Source organism: Peromyscus maniculatus, chromosome 13, assembly GCF_049852395.1.
Source record: "Peromyscus maniculatus bairdii isolate BWxNUB_F1_BW_parent chromosome 13, HU_Pman_BW_mat_3.1, whole genome shotgun sequence".
NCBI lineage: Eukaryota > Metazoa > Chordata > Mammalia > Rodentia > Cricetidae > Peromyscus > Peromyscus maniculatus.
In genome coordinates this window covers 55571806-55589889 of record NC_134864.1, presented here as the reverse complement: position 1 = coordinate 55589889, position 18084 = coordinate 55571806, and the positions used below count along the sequence as shown (strand labels likewise).

Genomic DNA, 18084 nt, shown 5'->3' with positions numbered 1-18084 from the left:
TCGATTATGGCTCTGCTTTATTAGTTATGGACTTTATTTCACAACCTCTTTGAGCCTCAGTTTCCTGAGGATGGATGGATGTGTACGAGAGAGAGAGTTAGCTAAATTATCTCTGGGGTTTCTCCTCACACAAAAATTCTGATCTGCAATACACAGGCATGGAACAGTAAAGGAGTAAGACTTTAAATATCACCTGTTAACCTCCCTGGCTTCTTACTATATTTTCATATTTAAAAACCTTACTTCTAAGTCAACTTTTTACTTTACATTTTAGTTTTCATATTAATAACATTAATTTAAAGTCACACAGGAGCACTCCTAAACCTTCAGATGCTGTCTGTATTCCTTAATTTGACCTAGCACAGATGGCACCAATCATTTTTTCCCTAAATGTCTCTTTCTGCTGGTGGGATGAAGCTTTCTGAAAGCTGAGGAGTATTAAAGGGGAGTTGTTAAAGGACAAAGAATGGACATTTCTGGCTTACATTTCTTTTTTTTTTTTTTAATTAATTTATTTATTATGTATACAGTGCACATATCCCTGCAGACCAGAAGAGGGCACCAGATCTCATTACAGATGGTTGTGAGCCACCATGTGGGTGCTGGGAATTGAACTCAGGACCTTTGGAAGAGCAAGCAGTGCTCTTAACCACTGAGCCATCTCTCCAGCCCCTGGCTTACATTTCTAACAGGTGCTGTATAACTGAACGAGAGCCATTTTAAAGGAGGTGTTGCTAACACACAGTGGTTAGAATGATGCTTAGAAAACTGGACAGTTGGTGTGACTCATTTCATCTGAACCATTGTGTTATGAAGGAATTTTTTCCTAAGACCATGGCTGTAGAGAATAAACGAAGGATTTCCTTATTGAGACCGAATCACAGCCCAAAGAATAGGATTCAAATGTTACAGGGTCGTGAAATATTAATCAGGATGTATATACAAAATCTATACATACCAATAAAGGAAAGCCTCTTGAGATGAAAAGAACTTTTTTTTCTTCTTCTGGTTTTTCAAAACAGGGTTTCTCTGTGTAGCCTTGGCTGTCCTAGAACGTGCTCTGTAGACCAGGCTGGCCTCGAACTCAGAGATCCATTTGCCTCTGCCTCCCGAGTGCTGGGATTAAAGGTGTGTGTCACTATACCTGGCTCTGGATAATATCTTAAAACCAACTTTACAGTTATAACATTTCCAATTAAAGGACATTTTTCTTGTATCTACTATAGTTTATGGTATAACTTCAAATTACTTGGTATTCTTTTGTGCTTTAACGAAAATGCTTGACGTAGATGCCAATATATGTGCACCTGAGCCCATTAGCCTTTCACTAAAGCAGGTATGTTTTGCTACACAATCACTGATTCCTTCCTTTACACACTAGAAACCCGTCGTTTAGTATGTTAGAAAATCATTTTATTTCACTAGTTTTCACTGTTTTACAATGTTTTATAGTTTACTTTATGTCACTTAGTTAAATTAGTAGAAATAGGTCTAAAATGTGTCTGTGATAATTGCATATATGCATATTATAAAAATCAATAAATCATGTATCAGCTTTTAGCTTTACTCCAAATTTTGGCAATGATGTGGCTAATAGCTGAGGTTCTAGTTTTCCATTTGCTGGGAGCTGAAAATTTATAGACCACCAACTCCAATCAAGGATGAGTCTAACACAAGGCCCCCTAAACAAACAGACACACAGACAAACAACTCTTCCAAAAGTGGTGGTGGTTTATGTGTGAAAAAAAATGAGAGGCATTTTCCTGGTTAATTTATCAAATTCTACTGGAAATAGAGAGAACAGAACTTTGTCATTAAGAGAACACTTGCTTTCAATAAAGGCAGTATATTTTCCTTTCACAATAATACATAAATGTCTACATGTACAAGGGCAGGTGTAAGTGATGTCTTCAGATGGAGAGCGGGCCAAGTCACAACACTGATTTTCACAATCCCAACACATTCCCTTCTTTTTTAAACAAGGTCTGAGACCCAGAAGAAATATAAGAAAGTCTTATCCAACCAAATCATAACCCAAAAATTTAAACCAATAGTCTATTTTTGTAGTCTCTTAGCAGTTACCAAATGCTACTTACATACATTCAACATCTAGCTTACTGGCATGATTTCAAAGTTTTATAAAAACGAGAAACTTTGCAGATAATCAGAAGATTCACAAATTGCATTAAACACAAAGGCAGTGTGGTCCTTGTGGAGAAATCAAGTCAGTACCCTCTGGTAGAAATGTTCTATAAAAATGTGTCACATTGAAGCATCAGTGTTTTCAACCAATTATCTGTCCCTGATGTATTTCCTCGGAGTATATGATCTCAGGACTTTAGGTATCTTTATCCAATATCTGACTGAATTTAGGTACATCTAGGAAGCAGCTGAAAGGGTTTCTCCAATAGTCTGACATCACGGAAAGTGGACTGAGAAATCCCTCTCTTTACCTGAAGACGTACAGCTTCTACTTCAGTCATTATCAACTCACAAAGGAAAAAAGAAAACAATAGAACGTCACCTCACACACAATCTCACACAAACTAACCGAAGAGCACCCTCCCCCCACACCCCCAGCACCAAAGTGTCAGTCATTCCTAGGAAACAGAACACGCCCCTTGGGGTCTCTGATTTGCTAGTTCAAACTTGAAGGGCAGAAATGTCCTCAAGTCCTTGTGGGAAGAGGGAAGACATGTTGTTAATGACTAGAGAGCCATTGAGAAAGTGCATTATCAATTACACAATCAACTTAGAGCCCCGGCCTCCAATGGAGGTGGTCACAAGTTAATTTAAATGCCTCAATAATTAAACATCTATGTCCTTGGGATAAAGGAAAGGGGGTGCAGCTAGCCTCACTTTAATGAAAAATTGCAGTAGTCTACCACCTTCCCCCATGCTTTTCAAGAATATAAAATTGCACAGACTCAGAGAAGTCCAAAGTCATAGCAGAATCTCTGAGGCACTCCTGGTTAAGAGAGAAAAAAATATGATCCAGTTATCTTCATAGTTCCATAGATTATGTGAACAGACCCGTTTTGTTTTCCAACAAAAGCCAAAGACTCACTTCATAGGGATCATATACACCATTTCCTCTAACATATCCTCAGTCTCACAGTGTTGAAATGGGACCGATCAGCCTACGATGGATTGCACATTACCCAAGGAGAAAGGAAGGCGTGGAGAAGGCAAACATTTTACACTGCTTCACAAACACGTTTACAAGGAATAGGTGGAGAGAGGTTCGAGGAAAAAGAAAACCTTATTGCTGTTTCCATACAAAATACAGTAGGGAGATACCTAAGCTAAACCAGATCTGATTACAGTGACATCTTTTCACAACGTGGGATGAAGTGTCTTGCACAATGAAATGTTCAGTCTAAAAGGTAAGGAGAACGAGGGGACATCAAAACTACACCTGGGATATTAGCTGCATATTGAAACTCGGGGATCGGGACTGCTTGGTTAGGGGGGCTCCTGGGCTGAGGAGCTCTTTCCCTTCACCAGCATGACCTAGCCGGTCTTCTTGTAGACTGATCGTTGAATATCGATTAGCATTTGCAGCTGCTAGATTAGTGACTCCCTCCGTGCCAACCCCGATGCTGGTACTTGCTTGGCTGCCATTCACATAGTCAAATGACTTGCTGGAGGAAGCACTGGCTGTCCGGATGAGACTTAAACTATTGGTTTTTGGCACCACCTGGCCAGCAGGCAGGCTCAGGTGTTTCTTCATGGGCGTCAGCTCCACTGAATCTAGGCTAAGATCGGCTGGTTGTCCAAACTGCTTGCGCACTACCGAATCTCGCGGGCTCTCGCTGGCTTTGATGGCAGAAGCTGTCTCTTTATCTTTGGCGGACCGCCCAGTCGCTGCTTTCCGTAGACTTCCCCTCTGAGAAGAGGACGGCTTGGTCCCAGGTGGCTGGCTGCTGAGAGAAGCCCCTGACGAAAATCCTTCGTCTGCATCGTTCATGTTTAAAGACTCTTCTCCATTTAGACCCTCGGCACCTAAAAAGGAAATCAGACAGACTCAGCAACAGCTAAATTAAGTAAAAAGCAGCTGTGAATGACACTGACCTAATCTCATGAATGTTTGTTACAGGTTTGTAATGGCCTTAGCACGTTCATTTCGGGGACTAAACCTCTACACAGGGGTTTAACACACTACTCAGTGTTTCCATCTGGCTTCAGCTGTCCTGATTTTGTAAAACTATCCACAAACATCAACCAGTAAACTATCAACACCTAGACATAGAAAACTAAACTCTAACCCTTTAAAAACACACTGCCAACCATTTGAAGTCACTGTACCTACATGTCTGAAAACAAAACTCTTTCTTCATTTTTCCTTAACCCATCATATAACACGTGCTGTACAAAAGGAATTCTCTTCTAATTTCAGTTACCCAGAATTGTACCAAGTCATTTAGGCCTATAGGCCAAACTCTTTAAATTAAAATAAAAATGTATTCTCTATTTGGCAGCTAACTGCATTTATATAGCTTCTTAATATATTTCTTTTTATTATCTACTAAATTTGCCAACTCAACTAAAAAAATTACATTGCTGTAGTAACTTCACACTCACATGTTGTCTTATGGACACACCCTGCAAATGGATTTCCATATTTCCTTGGCCAATCAGTAAAGAGTACACTGATTGTGAGCTGGCAAAGGGAACTCGCAGGGACATTTCTACTGTCTGTCTTATGTATTCCTTAGCAGTTTACATTCTTTTTCCTTCTTTCGTTTTTTTTCAAGGCAGGGTTTCACTGTTTAACGGCCTTGGCTGTCCTGGAACCCACTCTGTAGCCCAGGCTGGCCTCGAACTCACAGATATCCACCTGCCTCTGCCTCCCGAGTGCTGGGACTAAAGGTGTGCGCCACCACCGCCCGGCACAGTTTACATTCTCGACAGGAGAGTGAGCGCTGTCAGGTTCACAGAGCACTGCAATGCTGCATCACATCTCCCAAGTCACTGCACTTAGGGAAAGAATTCATCTTCATCTCGACTTTTGGGACAGGAGAGTCATATAGAACATAATGAGGTTGTAGTTTCCAGATAGCCCAATTCTTTTACTGAAAAGTGTGATCAAACAGTCTCAAAATTAATGTTTTCTTCTTTCAAAAACTGAACATATATTTCCCAGACTGAAAGAAAGTATGAATCTGTAAAACTGATATTAACATGATAGTTAAGGCAAAATGTTAGGGAACAATCTAAACACTAATTTCAGATACAGGTTACCTAAGCAAAATGTACATATTCAAACATAATCTTTTACTTAACATAGTACCTGGAAAAATAAAAATATTTTTAGCTGCATTTCTTCAGATGGATTAGTTATTTTACTTCTAAAAAAGAATCAAATTAGGCGATCCTTAAAGCAAAAGGCAACTTGTTACACATATGTATATAAGTATAAATATAAATATCTACAGCAATTTGATGTTTAATCACCATGCAAAGCCATGTGGAAAAACATTTACTAAAAAAAGCAACTGACACTACTTCTCTCAATCCCTTCAAAAGAACTGGGAGTCATATACCTCAAAAATGAAATATTTAGATCCGATTCACATTACCTTTCTTAATAATTGACTTACAAGTAGTATAAATTCCATATATTCAAAACTACGAATATAAAACTGGATTGGTTTATCTAACAGTTCGGACAGGAGACTGAGAGACTTAGTGTTGGCTCTGAGTCTTGCTCATGCAGATCTGATGCCCAAGCAGTATGCTAGAAGAGGGGTGATAACATAAAAAGCCACCATGCAAGAGAATCTACTGCTAATTTATACACTAGACATGTTATTTCAATTTGATGGAACATTGATTATCCATAAATCACAGGCACTATCTTAAAACCTTTTATTGAAACATTCAATAAATTAATTTAAAAATGTCTTAGCATTACTCTGTGTGTGTGGCGGTCAGAGGACAATTCTGTGGAACTGGTTTTCTCCCTTCACCTTCACATGGGCTCTACAGATTACACTCAGATTCCCAGGCTTGCAGGGCAAGCACCTTTAATTGTGCCTGTCCTAATAAACACATTTTTATTATAAAAACATCGTGTCTACAAACATGTTTTTTTTTTTTTTTTTTTTTTTGGTTTTTCAAGACAGGGTTTCTCTGTGTAGCTTTGCGCCTTTCCTGGGACTCACTTGGTAGCCCAGGCTGGCCTCGAACTCACAGAGATCCGCCTGCCTCTGCCTCCCGAGTGCTGGGATTAAAGGCGTGCGCCACCACGGCCCGGCCTACAAACATGTTTTATTTTAAAGGATGTTATATATGTAATACAAAGGCTTCAGCATTCTAGGGAATTACTAAAATTCTCCTAAATTTTAATCAATTTCCTTTTCTCTCTGTCTTAAAAACCCTCAAAGGAAGTCAGGTATGGTGGTGCACACCTTTAATCCCAGCACTCAGGAGGTGGTGGCAGATGGATCTCTGAGAAGGCCAGCCTAATCTGCAGAGTGAGTGCCAGGACAGCCAGAGCTACACAGAGAAACCCTGTCTCCAAAAACCAAAACCATCACCAACAGAAAACTCCCAGGCGATAAAAAAATGCAATTGAGTCTCAAAACATCTTTCCCTGTGTAGATTTTCTGTAGGTGACAACATCCACGGCTCCAAGAAGACCCTACTGAAAAGGGTTTCACTGACCTTTTTGTTCATGGCGCGTTTCTCATACATTCTGCATCTACGAAGACTTATTTAAAACCACAATTAATCTAGGTTAGGAGATAAAATTATCTCTCTCCTTTTCGGAGACAAGGTCTCTCTGTGTGGTGTGGGCTGGTCTTGAGCTCACAAGGACTGACTGTTTCTGGAGTGGCAGGATCAAAGGTGTGCACCACCAAACCAACCAGCTTCAAACACGTTAGAGAAATGTATTCACTTTCCTCGGGCCGTTCATCCCTGCAAACTACCCCAAACTAAAAGATTAACACTAGCAGGGGACTTAGTAGAGTTAAAAAGATATTAAAAAGGAATTACTGGGGTTGGAGATTTAGCTCAGTGGTAGAGCGCTTGCCTAGCAAGCACAAGGCCTTGGGTTCGGTCCTCAGCTCCAGAAAAAAAAAAAAGGGGGAATTACTATTTTGGTTCCTTTTTCAAAGTATACCCCTGATGAATTAGAAGTAATACTTCAGCCTAGTGTCAGACTTGCAAGAATTTCATCAACTGCTAATATGACATTATTTTTAGCACAAGTACTCTCAACATCCTAACAAAAGTTATACACAAATAGAAAATGGTTTATTTAGTCATCAACAATGAGAAATAGATTGCTGTTTAGTTTGGATCCACTTTAGGTTCCAAATCCACTTGTTTTCTCAAAAAAAAAAAAAAATTTTTTTTTTTTTTTTTTTTTTTGGCATTTAGAGAAGATATACCTAATTGCTGGGGTAAGATAAAAAAGGAGGGCCACACCTTCCACAGCCATGTCAAGAGGGATCTCTAAAACAGGACCAACTTTGGGGTCATTAGGTCATGCACATGCAATACTGTTAAATGAAGTAAAGACAATTTAGGCAAATGGGTTAGGAACTGAGGGTACATTTAGATTCTTACTGAGCATGCTCAAATTTCTAATACACGGAAAAGATACTTCCTTAGGGTAGAAGGTAAATATTTTATGTGTGTTAGGTAAATAGCTGATCTCTTTAAAGACTACTTATCAGTTTTTTAGTAAAAGGTTTTATGATAATGAAACCATTGGCTCCAGTTCTCTCTTCCATGAAGCTAACTCATATGCCATTTCATACACAGCAGCGGGCAAATATTTTCCTGTCAGAGAGAAGTATTCTTTTACACGTAGTGCTGGGGCACAGGGTTCTTATTTGCAAATACCTACATTGTAGAAACAAGGATCTTCTCTGTATATGACCTGCAAACAAGACATTTCACTTCCATCTGGGAGCTGTGGCCACTATTTATAAAAAAACTTTGAAGTGTAGAATGCTTCGGGATAGCACATTTATGGAGAAAAGATGTCAGTAATTAGTTAGGCAACTTAATCCAGGTGTTGAGAAGCCAGTTAATACCAGCATTCTGTCAGAGACGGGAAATGCTTGTTAAGAGGACGCCCTGGGAAACAGGGAAATGCCAGGTCCACTTCAGTTTCTTAAGTGGACTTGTCTTTTAAAATTCTCTTCACAGACTTCTACAGAATCAATCGTCATGTGCACACATCAATACGGACGAATGAGGCTCATGATCATCGGGTGCCTTTTTCCCCTAGTGTTAGAACAAACATGCTCAGTAATGACAAATCCCAAGCATCTGCGGATCTTTTCACCCAGGTCCCTGCCTTGTTAGTAGCCATGCCAAGCTGCCGTTTGGGGACACAGGGATGCAGACTCCAGGCCAGCACAAAGGGAACTCAAGATTGTACCTAACCTGGTGCTAGGCATATGGGGAGGAGGGTGCTTTGCAAGGAGGAGCTAGCAGACCCAGGGGTGCTGGAGACACACACTAGAACGGAAAGGTGTTCTGCTCGGGGACAGAGAGCCAGGGTCCTTCTCCAGCAACTGCCTCACTGACTTCTGCCTCCTCATCTCTGTCCTACCCTCTGTTGTGGCTGCTGCCGAGGTGGGCTCCGGCGAGCCATGCTCAGGGGTCCTGCGCACCTCCCCCTCTTGGACACGTTTGATCCCTAGGTCAGTGGAGCCGTGTTGGATCGGGGAGCCAGGAATACTCGAGTCAGCCTCGTTTGAGAAGTCAAAGCCATCTGGGATTCAACATATAAAATTTTAGTACTTCTGTGCTGCTCTGCTCCTGTCTGAGCATTCTGGCCCAGGCAGATAAGAGAATGTATATATGGATATGATATTAACACAAACACTATCTCTATAGTTACATGTGTGTGCACAGCTTGCACACACATAAGGCAGCAGATGAACAATGTGAGGTTTGCAAATGAATAGGACGGAAAAATAGGGATCATTAAAAATGACAATGTCTCTTAAGCAAGACAGCTTGACTATTAAGTAATGCATCTATAAAATATTGCTGGGTTCAGTTCTTAGAAAAAAAAAGGAAAAGCAGATATAAAAATGCAAAAATTAGAAGCAATTCTTTTATGGCTAGCTTGTATTACACTGTTAGTTTGACAGGTCATATAGTTTTCTCCCACAGTGCTCATTCATGTACCTCTGTTCCAGTTAATAGGCTTAAAACAACATTTTCCCCTATTTTTATTACTAGTTCAAAAAACAAAACAAAAAACAAAATTTAACTAGGTCTTATTTTATGTTTTAACATTATCAGAACAGTCTAACAAATCCCTACTTTATAAACACATATTTTTACATCAAAATAACTAAGCATTATCACACTTCTAGTACCATCTTTAAGGTGACAATATTTTACTTGAATACAGAGAACATTAATTACTATCGAGCATTAGTACTTTCTGTACAGTGATAAGTTACTTGAGTCCGTGAGTAAACATGGGATTCTGTACTGACCTTCTCGTCTCCATCTGTGACGACGGATTGAAGCTGTTGTAATTGCAGTCCGAGAGATCCTCGGCACTGTTGGAGTGACTTCCACTTTAAGCACTTTCTGGCCTTCTTGTGAAGAATCAGGTGCATCAAATGGTAACGAGTTTTTCATGGCATTGGCAACCTAAAGTGATAATGTAAGTCTTACAAATTTACAACCAGCATAGAATTTTTACCGCTTCTATAATGCATGTTTCCATATTTTTGAACATGTACACTTTGTAACATATAAAGTTATATAATATAAAAGCACGAATGTGTCAGAAGTATTTATTTTCCATATTATATATTCTTTTCGGCAGGCTTTTCAAATGAAAATTTATTATTAAAATGTGAGCCATATACCACACTGGATTCTCTTTTTTCTTTTTAATTTTTAAATTTTTATTTTATGTGCATTGGTATTTTTGCTATGGGTGTCGGGTTCCCTGGAACGGGAGTTCCAGACAGTTGTGAGCTGTCATGTGGGTACTAGGAATTGAACCCAGGTCCTCTGGAAGAGCAGTCAGTGCTCTTAACCGCTGAGCTATCTCTCCAGCCCACCACACTAGATTCTTGAAGTTGTTGAGTTTGAAAAGAAAAGAACATTCCAAAGAAAAGTGTTTAATATTCGTACCAAGATATAAAACAAGTTAGAATAAGTTCCTGCTTTTTCATATGGTAAGTAATAGAAAACTTAATCTGTGACAAAACAGTAACACTTTTCTGTACTCCTGTGTGGACAGATTTTCCCTGAATACAGGTTGGCATTGTCTCCTAGTATTTCTGCTTCAAGAAAGAGACTGGGAAACCTGGTTACTAAGCAACTGCCATCTGACTGCTGTGTCTCTTAACAGGTAAGTAGTAAGGCAGCAAAGACCTTGAGCTAGAGGACTGTCTTGCTTTCCTTCCACACATGGACAAGCACACGTGGGACCAGTACCCTGAGAAAGTAGATCTCATCTACCCACACAGACCTAGAGAAGGAAGCTGTTTTGAGGCTTGATGTATATAAAGTTAAGTCTCTAAACTAAGTCTTTATTAGCAATATAGAGGACGCTTGTTTCTCCATTTTGTTTTTACATACAGCTTTAGATATGAGAAAAATGCTACGCATCAGTGAATTTGAGCTTAAAATTAAAAATGGTATAAGTAAATAAAATAGCTTTAAAAACTATCCCAAGTAGAAAATGCATAAACATTTTAAGTATCACGAAACCACCTAGAAAGCTTAATAACTGGTAAAAAAAAAAAAAAAAAAAAATCAAAGCAAGCAAGTCAGGCATGGTGGTCCTGTAATCCCAGCACTTGGAAGACCAAGACAGAATTCTACATTCAAAGCCAGACTGCCACACACAGGAAGGGAGGAAGGGAGGAAGAGAAGGGAAGAAGGAAGAAGACAGAGGCCATGGACAGTCAAATTACCTACAACTACTAGTATTTTGTTTCCTCTTTCCCGTGTAGATTTAAAATACATACATACTTTCCCATTTAACCTGTTACTATCTTTTCTTTAACATAAGTTCTCAAATATACAATTTCATCAAGGAAATACAAACTTCAATTGTTCTCTGTTATGGGAATACTTAGACTACTTTTATTTCTTTACAATTAACACTGTAGGCTAGGTGGTGGCAGCAGCAAATGCCTTTAATCCCAGCACTCAGGAGGCAGAAGCAGGTAGTTCTCTGTATTCAAGGTCAACTTGGTCTACAGAGCAAGTTCCAGAACAGTCAGGGCTGTTAGACAGAAAAACCCTGTCTCAAAAATTCAAAAACCCAAAAATAAAACAATAAAAGTAACTGTAATGTTGCGTTTCTAGTACTTTCAATTTGAATTTATATGTATGGGTGTTTTGTCAGCATACGTGTGTGTGTGTGTGTGTGTGTGTGTGTGTGTGTGTGTGTGTGTGTGACTGTACCATGGCATGAGCCTGGAGATCATAGGACAACCTGTGGGAGTCAGTTCTCTCCTCCTTCCAAGTGGATTCTGGGATTGAACTCAGGCTGTCAGGCTTGGCAACAGGTGCCTTTATCTGGAGTCATCTCACAAGTCCCTACACACTGGGAGGCATGGGATCTTTTTTTTTTTTTTCTCAAGACAGGGTTTCTCTGTGTAGCTTTGGTGCCTGTCCTGGATCTCGCTCTGTAGACCAGATGGGCCTCGAACTTCATGGAATCATTAAAACAGAGTAAGACTATAATAGGGGGTTTCTTATGCCAACAGAGAATATTCTTCTTTTGTGTATTGCATATTAATTTTATTCTTTTTTTTTTTTTCAAGATTTATTTATTATGTACATAGTATTCTGTCCGCATGTATGCCTGCAGGCCAGAAGAGGGCGCCAGATCTCATTACAGATGGTTGGGAGCCACCATGTGGTTTCTTGGAAATTGAACCCGGGTCCTCTGGAAGATCAGCCAGTGCTCTTAACCATTGAGCCATCTCTCCGGCCTCCGTTTTTTTTTTTTTTTTTTTTGGTTTTTCGAGACAGGGTTTATCTGTGTAGCTTTTGCGCCTTTCCTGGAACTCACTCTGTAGACCAGGCTGGCCTCGAACTCACAAAGATCCACCTGGCTCTGCCTCCCAAGTGCTGGGATTAGAGGCGTGCGCCACCACCGCCCGGCTTCTGTTTTTTATAACATAATTCTTTCCTGATTCTTTGGGAATTTCCCATCATGCACCTCAACTCCACTCATCTCACAGTTCCTCCATGTCCTCCCCTGACCCCTACAGCATCCCCGAAAAAAATCAATTAAAAACAAAATAAACAAACAAAAACCTTTATTCCTCTGTCTTTCCAACACCTCCTAGTGGCACTGGATGCTGCGGTGTGTCATACGGCACACACTTTTGTCCAACTGGCCCCACCCACAGAATGTTCACTGCAATGAATCACTGGTGTGTTCAAGGCCTCTGGCACACCGTCGTCACTGGACGCTCACTGAAACTCCTCTCAGATGACCTGCTCTCGTTCCTTAGGACCAGTCCTTTCATGAACTCCAGCAGGTCACAGATGCGGTAAAGGTTAGGGTGGGCCAATCTAAGGCTCAGGATATGGGTCTAGGTGGTAGATGAGCTGGTCAGTCTGGGCCACTGGGATGGTCCCACCCCGGCAAGGGGCAGAGTGAGCTCTCCCGTGCCCATGGTGAGAGGCGAGGTCATCTCTCCCACTTTCAGGGGGCAGCAGCTCTCCCGCTGCAGTGGAAAGCAAGGGACAAGGCCAGCTAGCCCAAGGCCAGTGACAGAGGGGCTGCTCAGCATGGCCCACGGATCTCAATGTCCACTGTTCCTATCGATGACCCCCTGTGGCCTCACAGGCCATGGACATCAATCATCACAGATCTTTTTTTTTTTTTTTTTTTTTGAGACAGGGTTTCTCTGTGTATAGCCCAGGCTGGCCTAGAACTCAGAGATCCACCTGCCTCTGCCTACTGAGTGCTGGAATTAAAGGCATGAGCCATCACCACCCAGCTCTATAGCTTTTTTTATATAAAGGTACTAATTTAGAATTTACATGTTTATGTGGAAAAAAATAGTCTCCTTCAGTGACTGCTTCATTTCTAAACTGCTTTAGTTTTTTATTATAATAACAAAGTGATTTCACATAAGCTTAAACAGCCTTTCTTTTTCTATACAGCTGAATAAAACTTACGAGGCTGTCCTCTCTTTAACAGAGCTCTACTACATAGAGCAGCCAGGAACTTACAGGATAGCTGAGGACCGCCTCTTCCCTGTGGCAATCAACCCCTTGGCTCCATGTACTGGGATTACCAGTGTAAACTACTATGCTCAACTTGTTTTCCCGTTTCTTTCTTTCTTTCTTTTTTGGTTTTTCAAGACAGGGTTTCTCTGTGTAGCTTTGCGCCTTTCCTGGAACTCGCTCTGTAGACCAGGCTGGCCTCAAACTCACAGAGATCCGCCTGGCTCTGCCTCCCGAGTGCTGGGATTAATGGCGTGCGCCACCATTGCCCGGCTCGATTTTCTCGTTTCTTAAAGATTTCAAAACATTTCATTTTTCAATTTATCTCAATACTTCCCCTGTCCTCTGCCCCATGGTAACATTTTGACCACATATATGCTTTAAGAAGAATCAACACACATCCAGAACTAGGACCTAAATAAACCTCTACTCTTCAGGGAAAAAAAGTATAAAAAAGTAACTTACCAAGAGTGGCTGAGAAAAGAGTTCTAGCTGAGCTCTATAGATGATGTCATCAAGTACTTCCTGGCCAAGGTCCCACTGTCCATTATACCTGGGGGTGGATTATTTAGTACTTTTAATAGAGGTCTCTGGTCTTCAGCACTTGAAAAGAAAAGTTCTACTACTTTAGCTGTAAAGCAAAACTTACACTTCCAATTTATTATTTCACTGCTGAATTATCCTTGCTTTGGTTATAACAACAAAATGAAGATTACAAGGCTCTGTTTAACATAGTTTACAGATTTTTCTTTATACAAATTGGTTTTTATCATGTGTTGATATCCAAAGTTATTTAAAGTATTCGTGATAATCATGACAGTGAACTACATAGAAACAATACAGCTTCCGTACAGAAAAACCTAATTTTATGACTAGTCATGTTATTAACTGCTATTTGAAAAGTACTGACTAGATACTATAGTAGGAAAACCAGGTAACAGGTTTATCATGGAACAAAAGATTCTATGATAAAGAAGAAATAGAAATATAAAATGTTCCCACATGCAGAAGACTTCATCTCCTTCCTACTTACATGGCATAGTAAACTCCTGTGAGAAGTTGCACCATAAATTCAGGATCTAATACTATTCGACCACAGATTTCTTTCCACTGTTTCTCATGTTGCCTCGGAAACCCACTCACACAAACCCTAGGAAAACACAGTAGTTAATGTGTGACTTCCTGACTGGCTAATCATACATTTAATGAGTCATCCATCCCTCAGCTACTGATGCCTGCTAAAAGCCAGTCATGAGCAGATAGATGTTTCGTTTTTAATTTTGTTTTTTGTTTTTCTTTTTTTTTTTTGGTTTTTCGAGACAGGGTTTCTCTGTGTAGCTTTGCGCCTTTCCTGGAGCTCACTTGGTAGCCCAGGCTGGCCTCGAACTCACAGAGATCCGCCTGCCTCTGCCTCCCGAGTGCTGGGATTAAAGGCGTGCGCCACCAACGCCCGGCTGTTTTTTGTTTTTCAAGACAGGGTTTCTCTGTATAGCTTTCTGCCTTTCCTGGAACTCACTCTGTAGCCCAGGCTGGCCTTGAACTTGTAGAGATCTATCTGCCTGCCTCTGCCTCCCGAGTGCTGGGATTAAAGGCATGCACCACCACCGCCCGGCTTAATTTTTTTTAAAGCACACCTTTATTCAGAAAACATGTCTTCTAGTGGACTACATAAACAGTCACAAGTTTCCCCAACTAGCTAACAACCTCTTTCACAGACATCCTTTTGTTTCTTTCTCTCTCTCAAACATATAAATACATAGCTTTTATCCATCTTAAATTGTAGTGGGGAATTATTAGACAGTACATAAATTTTAAAACAGACATTGCAAAATACTGTTGTTCATAAGGCCACAATGATCTATCTGACGTTTTCCGTAAGCAGAATCCGATGTGCACAATTAGGGTCTCCTCGTTTTCTCTGCTGTGTAGTCGGCACTGGGATTGGCGGCTCTCATAGCAGGAGGCTCTCATAGCATTATCCTTCCATAACGGAACCACCATGGGCAATCTCAAAGAGCAAGATCTGCGGTCCACACACCAGCAGCACCTCTGCTCCTCGGCACTGCAGACCAAGGACTTCCGGTAGCTGCTGGGCAGCATGAACTTTATTTTCTCTCTTTCTTTCCTTTGGAGACAGGGTCTCACTATGTAACCCTGGGTGGCCTGAGCTCTCCAGCCTCTGTCATTCGAGTGTGGGATTAAAGACTGGGATTGTTCTTCCTATAACCAAGCTTGTCTTTGAATCTTATCTGCACGCTGCTTATATATCAGTGTGTTCTTGTCAATTATATTTAATTTTAACACAGCAGTCTGATGCCAAATGAACTTCTGGGTCCTCTTTGGGAGATCTTAGGATGCACAAGAGGTGTAAGAGTGGCCATGACACCAAACAGAATATGCTATCACCTCTGTAGGCAGTGACAACAAAGGCCATTGAAGCCACTATTGATCAAAATACCATAAACAACTGCTTTTGTTTCACTGAGATGCTTCCAAAAGCTGTACCTTAATATATAGTTATAGAGTTATAACATTAATATCATTTTAGGTTAATTATAATAGTAAGTTCAGAAGAAAAATTTTAGTGCCTTATTATAGTCTCAACTAAAAATTATATACATATATAGACTATAATGAAGTAATAAAAGTACTACAAGTTGAAAATAGCATTACACTGTTATTGGCACATGCCTCTAATCCTAGCACTCAAGAAACAGAAAGGAAGCCAGCCTTGGCCACACAACAAATGTGAGTACAGCCTCACCTATAAAGAAGTTTATCACTAAAACAAAAACCAGACTATTAAGGGTGAAGCTTGCCCATGTATTCCCTGACGGACAATAATAGGTATCAAATTACTATGGTATATATATTTTATGTTTAAAATAACCCAATGATTTTATCATATCAATAGTTACACACTAGAAATAATCACTTGTAACTACTAAGAAAGATGAAAAAACTTGAGTATCAATTAAAAACAAGTACAAAGTTCAGAACAAAGTTTTTAAAGGTTCTCCAGGGGAGGCTGGGGTATGGCGCACACCTTTAATCCTAGCACTTGGGAGGAAGAGGCAGGTGGATCTCTGAGTTCAAGGCCAGCCAGGAGCCAGGTCTACAGATCGAGTTCCAGGACAGGCTCCAAAACTATACAGAGAAATCCTGTCTCGAAAAACCAAAAAATAAATTAAAAAAAAAAAAAAGTTCTTCAGGGGACGCAGAATCTACATTAGAGAAAAGAACCTCGTTTTACCACTAACATTGTAAGTGGGATAAAATAATATACTAAATTTTAAGATAATCTGTAAACTCAAAGTTCTGGAAATTTAGATTAGAATTCTGCCAATTACTCAAACTAGTGAGTTTTGTTATAATCAGAACAGCATGTGAACCTGAGCATTCCTCAAAGACAGATTCCTGATCCCTATGAACTTTCCTTTCCGGTATTTATGATATGTCTCCTTTACCCACTAAGGGCGGAACATGTGACTATCCAACACAATGTAGCAGGTGAAAGGATGCCACACTATGTGTACACTATTTGTACATTATGTGCATAACTATTCCAAAAGTAACAGGTCATACTGGAGACTCTCAATTTACTCTGGCTTTGAAGAAGCAAGCTATGATGTCATAAGCTGCCCAAGCGGCATGAAAGTAAGGGTGGTCTCCAGCAGACAGCCAACTAGATAAAGAAACCTATAATCCTATAACTATAGGAACAGAATTCTGACAAAAAGTCTTGTAAGAATACAGTTCCTTATGTCTTTTTAGAGTCTTAAAAAACCTCTAAGATGCCAGGTGTGGTAGGTAGCACATGCCTTTAATTCCAGCACTCAGGAGGCAGAGGTAGGCAGATCTTAGTGAGTTGGAGACTAGTCTAGTCTACATAGGGAGTTTCTTCAAGGCCAGAACCACACATTCCTGTCTCATAAAAATTATAAAATAATAAATGTATGATGTTATAAGTAGTTAAAATTATGGAAACTTATTTTTCTTTTTAAAAATTGTTTTGTGCTGGGTGGTGGTGGTGGTGGAGGTGGTGGTGATGGTGGTGGTGGAGGTGACGCACTCCTTTAATCCTTTGGTGCACTTGGGAGGCAGAGGCTGGTGGATCTCTGTGAGTTGGAGGCCAGCCTGGTCTACAGAGTGAGATCCAGGACAGCCAGAGCTACACAGAGAAACCCTGTCTCAAGAAACAAAACAAAACAAACAAACAAAACAAGTTTGGTGTGCATGTATATATATCTCACAACATGTTTGTGGGGGTCAGAAGACAACTTCTGGGAACTCAGTTCTTTTCTCCCACTGCATTATTTCTGCCACAGGACTTCTACAAGAGCTTTCCTGCATAGCTTTGTAGTTTTGAGTTTCGGAGATTGAACTCACTTTTTTGTTTTTTTTTTGTTTTTTGTATTTTGTTTTTTGTTTTTTTTCCCTGGAGCCGAGGAACTCACATTTATTTTGTTTTCTGTTTTTTCCTGGAGCTGAGGAATGAACCCAGGGCTTTGTGCTTGCTAGGCAAGTGCTCTACCACTGAGCTGTAGTGGGTAGCCATTCCAGCTTGGATCTGGAAGTTCCAACCTCCATTGAGACTCTGGCAACTGTCAACTGTCACGCCTATGAGGCGGGGCCAGGGGAGGCGCCTGGAGACCCAAGAGCTGGATTGGCGAGTGCTTGCTCGGTTCCGGGACCCTGAATGGTGGAGGTGGACTTAGCAGAGCTCCAGAGGACACCGCTGGACTGTGATACACCTTCCCCAGACCCCGCGACCTACCTATCCCTTAATTTGTAAGTTACCCACTAAATAAATCTTCCTTTTAACTACGTGGAGTGGCCTTAATAATTTCACCAATAGTGAGCTAAATCCCCAACCCCTGAACTCACATT

General features: G+C 40.5%; 1 protein-coding gene across 4 annotated transcripts in view; it reads right to left on the bottom strand.

Annotated features, from left to right (window-relative positions):
- Positions 1-1391: 1391 nt before the first annotated feature.
- Positions 1392-18084, bottom strand: part of Hycc2 (hyccin PI4KA lipid kinase complex subunit 2) — a 58991-nt gene continuing 42298 nt past the window's right edge. For 2 of the 4 annotated variants that reach the window (XM_076550481.1, XM_015993964.3), the window contains 5 exons: positions 14228-14344; positions 13660-13747; positions 9477-9636; positions 8576-8737; positions 1392-4005 (listed from right to left, as the gene is read on the bottom strand). In XM_076550481.1, the coding sequence (XP_076406596.1) occupies positions 3413-4005; positions 8576-8737; positions 9477-9636; positions 13660-13747; positions 14228-14344 (1120 nt within the window). In that variant the 3' untranslated portion in view covers positions 1392-3412. The remainder of the gene's footprint in view (positions 4006-8575; positions 8738-9476; positions 9637-13659; positions 13748-14227; positions 14345-18084) is intronic. The other 2 variants (XM_042260330.2, XM_076550482.1) reach the window with 1 other exon arrangement.